General features: G+C 34.2%; 1 protein-coding gene across 1 annotated transcript; it reads left to right on the forward strand.

Moving 5' to 3' along the window:
* The first annotated feature begins 583 nt into the window (after positions 1-583).
* LOC114403466 (F-box protein At2g26850-like) lies at positions 584-5,353 on the forward strand. The gene is made up of 5 exons (XM_028366466.1): positions 584-1,627; positions 1,791-1,870; positions 2,053-2,231; positions 2,694-2,768; positions 4,777-5,353. The coding sequence occupies exons 1-5, from the start codon at positions 950-952 to the stop codon at positions 4,962-4,964; spliced, it is 1,200 nt and encodes a 399-aa protein (XP_028222267.1). The 5' UTR covers positions 584-949; the 3' UTR covers positions 4,965-5,353.
* The last annotated feature ends 230 nt before the right edge of the window (positions 5,354-5,583 follow it).

Here is a 5,583-nt window from a genome sequence, read left to right on the forward strand (position 1 = left end):
CCATTTTCCAGGTGTCAAAAAACCTTATACAGATCTTGGTGCCCCCACCTTATTTTGCTTCCTGGCTTCACTCCTTTTTACTTCATAGGACCCATTGCTACAGATTCAATCTTTGATTGATTGACAGCTGTTAGCTTTGTCTGTACGGTTATGCTCCTTTTTGTTGTTGGAAGCTAATAAGATGAAGAAAACTGTTTCAAAGGCTTGTTATTGGTAACGTTATGTTTCATAAGAAATTTTATTTAATTTTTAGTTTTTTTATTAGTTAAAAAATTTATTTGTGTATTACATAAACATTTTTTTAATAATTTTTATTATTTTTAAAATGCTATTTAAAATAGTATTTTTTAAAATACTAATTTTTTTATTTTTTTTTACTTTTATCTTTAATATATTTATTTTTTAAAATAAATTATAATTTTATTATTTTTCTATCCTTTTATAATTTAATTATTTAAAAAATTAATTTTATCCAATACTTCTATTTGAATAAGATAGTCTTTTAACTTCTGACTATCTTTTAATTAATTTTGTCCAATATAGCTTAATTTTTTTTTTAAAGTTTTTCTTTTTTGTTAATTGTTATATTATACTACATAGTAACATAACAGTGGTTCAAGTCTTTGAAGCTTTCAAGTCAAGGCAATTTCCACCCAAGTTCGTCGGTGTGCGTGGGTGTGTACCTTGTTCAAACTTTGGGGGTGAGGAGACCCACCATTGGGGTTTTGGTGGGGTTTCTTTGAACCAAAAGAAAACCCCATCTTTAAAAGGTGTTTGAAGATTCCAAATTTGCTTCAGTTTGGGTTAAGTAGTGAGGTTTCTTCTTATAAGCTATTGCCTTTCCGCAATTGGCTTCTCCACTGACTCAATTCTATAGTCTAGCTTCTCTCTCTTTCTTATCACATATGCCAAATCCAATTTTGACCCGCAATAGACTTTCAATATTCTAATGCTACTTTACTTCATCACTTGCATCTCCTTCTTCTTGTTTTTAAAGTCCCTCCTTCTCAAGCCTCTCCCATCATGGGCATCTGAGATGTGGCTGTTTCCCCTTTTGTTTTCTCAAGAGTTTTCTATGAGCACAATCTCCAAGCTGTTCAGGAACCGGTTTTGGATTGGTTTTCTGTGTCAAATTCCCATAGGAATGTCTCTGGTGAGGAAGAGTCTGACTTCAAGAGTGGAGAATGTTGAGGAAAGCCTTGACATGTCAGTGTTGGACTTGCCTGAGTTGGCCTTGGATTGCATTCTTGAGAGGCTTCCCCCCTCTTCGCTGTGTCGAATCGCCGCCGTGTGCCGCACCTTGAGGGAGAGGTGTGTGAGTGATCACCTTTGGGAGAAGCACATGAGGAAGAAGTGGGGTAGAGTTATTGGCCCTGCTGCTTATAGGGAGTGGAAATGGCATGTTGCTTCCAAAAGGAATGTTGGGGGTCTTAAACATGGCAGGCAAAAGGGTTTGATGAGATTTATGTCTCTTCATTGGCCTTTCCAATGGATTAGACCAAAGGTTGATGCAAATTATAATAACCCAAAGCTGAGGAGCTCTCTGCCTGTTGACTCAGTCATGAACTGGTATCTTGCTCTTGAGTCTGGCAATTTTTGGTTCCCTGCTCAAGTCTATAACCGTGAGGTATGTGATATGTATAAACAAACCCTTTTGTTGTACTTTTCTATTGAAAAAATATATATATACCTTGCTAGCTACAAATATAAAACCAGTTTGCTTGAATTTCAATGGGAAACAGTGGGTTGTGTTTTCTCACGAAGTTGCATTTTTGCTGTTGGTGGTGTAGAATGGTCATGTTGGATTCATGCTATCTTGCTATGATGCTGAACTTAGCTATGATCCGCGAACTGATACCTTTCAAGCCAGGTAATTGGCATGATTGTAGGTGCTCATATAGTCTATCTATTCATATATTAACATTGGTTATGTAGTCTTTTAGAGATTATACTAGCAAGTTTTAAGAGTTTTTAAGGAAAGCATAGGAGGAAAATATAATGAAATGAAGTTTAAATCTGATGACCTAATTATTGATTTGTTGCCTATTACAGATATCCTCCACATGGAAGAAGGGCAGATGCTAGAGAGTGTGGCATCCCATGGGAAAGGCTAAGAGCACCTCCTATTGATACTTCTCCGCATGATCTTCATGTCTCCGACTGTTTAAATGATTTGTATCCGGGTGATCACATAGAGATTCAATGGAGGAGAAACAAAGAATTTCCTTATGGTTTATTCCTTTCTCCAACATCTTGCTTTAATTAATTAATTAATTAATTTATTTATTTTCATTAATCCTACTAATTTAATTACTTTGGCTGGGAAAAGGTCTACCCTAGGAGCCATTTAAGTTTTACCAAACATAGAAGAGAATGACTACATACTGCAGGACCATGTCTATACTAACAGAGCCAATAAAAGGGGCAGTTGGGTCTACTTTGAGTCTTTGATATAAAAATGATTACCTTTTTTCTTAATTATTCATTTCCTTTATACCCATGTGATGAGATTTTGATAATTGAGAACTCATTTTTGAATAATATTGACATTTTCTAAGCTGTTCCCTTAATCTTTTATACCTTGATTAATAAAAGAGCCTTTATATACTTCATATTAGAAGTATCAAGTATATGATTGGAAATATATTAAGCTAAAATGAATTGTTGCATGACGAGGTGCACCTTTATGGCAGGTTGGTGGTATGGTGTTGTAGGCCACTTGGAGTCATGCAATGGGAGTGAAAATTATTGCCGATGTCATAGTAGTGGTGAGTTAATTTGAACTTCGTTTTGAATGATTTTTATCATCAATCATTTCTTTTTCTTGGTTATAATTTTTATCATTAATTCAGTCAATCATCTTTTCTTGCCTTCTAGCAAAATAGGATTGTATTCTGCCTCCGAGTATATATGATTGATTGTCTAGTGGATCAGTGAAAGGACAAATCTTCGGGATTTGTTGAAAAAAATGGTTGTGGGATTCATATGAATTTTGTTTTCTTAGATATAACTTAATATAGCTATAGTTATAAGGCTTAAATATGTTTAGTTTGTCAAATTTGGGGTCTGTTATTTTTAGTCCTCCAAATTAAATTTATATTTTTCGATCCCTCGAATTCGCAAAATACTTTTTTTAGTCCTTCCTGACTTTTGGTGATTTGGATGGAAAATTTATGGCAGTTTTTGACCGCAGGAGGGACTATAAAAACATTTCTTGAATGTGAAGGACTAAAAGATGTAAATTCTAATTTGGGGACTAAAAAAGACATATCCCTCATTTGAGGTACTAAAAACATATTTGAGCCTAATTATAAAGATACAGAATGGAGGCTAAAGAAAGCTGATGCTTAGAAATTTTTAAGACAGAAATTAAGTAAAGCTTAAAATATGCTGGTTTATTGATTTAATATATTAATTTTTTATAATCAACAATTATTATTATTAGTAGTATTAGTATTATTATTATCATTGTGAAGGTTATAATCTGAAAAAAATTGACATGCATGTGTAGTTAGTTTGCTTTGACAGACCAGCCAGACCACAGGTTTGGCTGGTTCTCTCTCTGGATTCTAATATATCTAAACATGGACCACCTGATATGCTATTTGACTGGTCCCCTAGACATTTCATGGTCAGTATGTCATCAGTTCCACCAACACGTTGATAATTTATGTCTCAGTGGGTACATTTATGGCCAACTATGCTAAAGAACTCGATCCCTTTGTAGGCTGTTTCAACTCTAGTAGGAATCCTTTTTCTTTGTGGGACTAACATGATTATTATAAGCTTCCAAACACTTCTTTTTTTTTATTCCCTGATCTTGTTAATTGTAGATAGAATGATCCATGACATCCTTCTAAGGTATCCTTGTGACATTTTATTTCACATTCCCTTCATCACAATAACAATAACCACAAAAGTAGGAATAGTAATAAAAAATGGAACTAATTTAAAATTATGCTTCAGCTGTGAAGCCCCAATAATCCAAATGGTCAATGTACCAGTGTCGGACACCGATACATATCCAGGAAGTATCGGAATTTTTTTTTTATAAAAATAATGGATACAACTTGGATACGACTAGGACACGGCTTAGGTTGGGGGACATGGCTCAAGCCGTAGTGAGATACGGCTCGTGTCATTTTCTGAATTTTTTTTTTTTTTAATTTTAATAGTTTTAAATTGAAGTTTTAAAATTAAAAAAAAAAATGCTTAAAGGATAGGGATTATGGAAAACCACTACTTCAGTCAGAAGTATGCATATTTGCATACATATATAATTTTTTATTAGCGTATCAAAGATGGATTGTATCCTTAATTTAAAAAAATTTGCTGTATCGCTGTATTCGTGTCGTGTCATACCCTTGTCTTATTCCATATCTAGGCTTCATAGTGCTTCAGTAATGAAAAATTCGTGCTTATAAATATGGGGTTAGTTGCCTTGTGTTGATAAGGGATATTTTGCTTGCCGTGAACTTTGAAATGAAATCCAACAAACTTGTGTTCTTAGTTAAAATTTAATTCTTTTAAGTCTTTCACTTATTGTCAATGAATCATTATTGGATGAAAACTTCAAATTTATAAAGGCTGGCTGCAAACGTAAAACCTGGTAGCTCTAATAAACTACTAAAGATGTTGAAGGACTGGTCAGTTTCCACTACTGCAAGTGTCAAGGCATTGCCATTTTTATATTATATCCTATCCCAGACTACTAAAATGAACTGTTTTCTTGAGATTCAAACAAAGCTTATTCAATGCTAAATGTGTTGCTTGCAGACACTGTGGTGCTAGAGTTCAATCATTACACTCCTGGCTCACGATGGAGGCTGACCACTGTCAGTAGGAAAGATCATAGGGAGGAGGGGAACGAGGCTGATGGATTTTATGGCGGAATAAGAAAGATTACCAGCGAGGCTGAGATTGCCACTTGGAAATGCCTTTGGCCATCTGAAGTCTTGGATTAGTAGGCACTAGCACTGGATCTGATCAAATTCTCTACAACTTAGCATGATTTCAATATAGAAGCTTTGTTTCAGAAACTGAAGCATTGACTGGTTCTGGATTATACATGGCAATATACAACCTGAAGTGGACTTCAGTTCAGATATTTAGGCCAACCCGATTTTCTTCTCTTTTTTGTCACATTTTTTCATGAAAAAATTTATGCATATTCATGTGGTTTCCCTCATTGTAAATTGTTCATTTAAGCACAAATGTAGAATATTCATTCCACTATATATAGAACCTAGCTGATGATCAAATTAGTAGCTTTGAACTCACATAGCAATACAGCTTCCATCTCAATGAATGAAAATGCAGTTCAGGCATTATTTATCTGCAAACAGTTCATTAACTATATGCATCTAGGATGCTCAGTGCCATTTTATATTTTAGCCATTTTTTGTTATTCAATGTTAACCATAATCGGCTATTCGCTATGTCGGGTAATTGTTTGTTGTTTTAAAAAAAATTTGAGAAGACAATAATGGATTATAAAGTAGATGTGCTAACTTCAAATGGAAAGCTGTATGTCTTAAAAAGTTGATAAGGCTATTAAACGAGAGCTGTTATGTTACTGTGATA

This window comes from Glycine soja, chromosome 20 (assembly GCF_004193775.1).
Source record: "Glycine soja cultivar W05 chromosome 20, ASM419377v2, whole genome shotgun sequence".
NCBI lineage: Eukaryota > Viridiplantae > Streptophyta > Magnoliopsida > Fabales > Fabaceae > Glycine > Glycine soja.

What these genes read in the sequence shown, in the direction of transcription:
- LOC114403466 (XM_028366466.1), top strand. Translation starts at nt 950, where the DNA reads ATGCTACTTTACTTCATCACTTGCATCTCCTTCTTCTTGTTTTTAAAG. An exon ending in CTCAAGTCTATAACCGTGAG is followed by an intron (nt 1,628 to 1,790) that starts GTATGTGATATG and finishes TTGGTGGTGTAG; the next exon opens with AATGGTCATGTTGGATTCAT. An exon ending in ACTGATACCTTTCAAGCCAG is followed by an intron (nt 1,871 to 2,052) that starts GTAATTGGCATG and finishes TGCCTATTACAG; the next exon opens with ATATCCTCCACATGGAAGAA.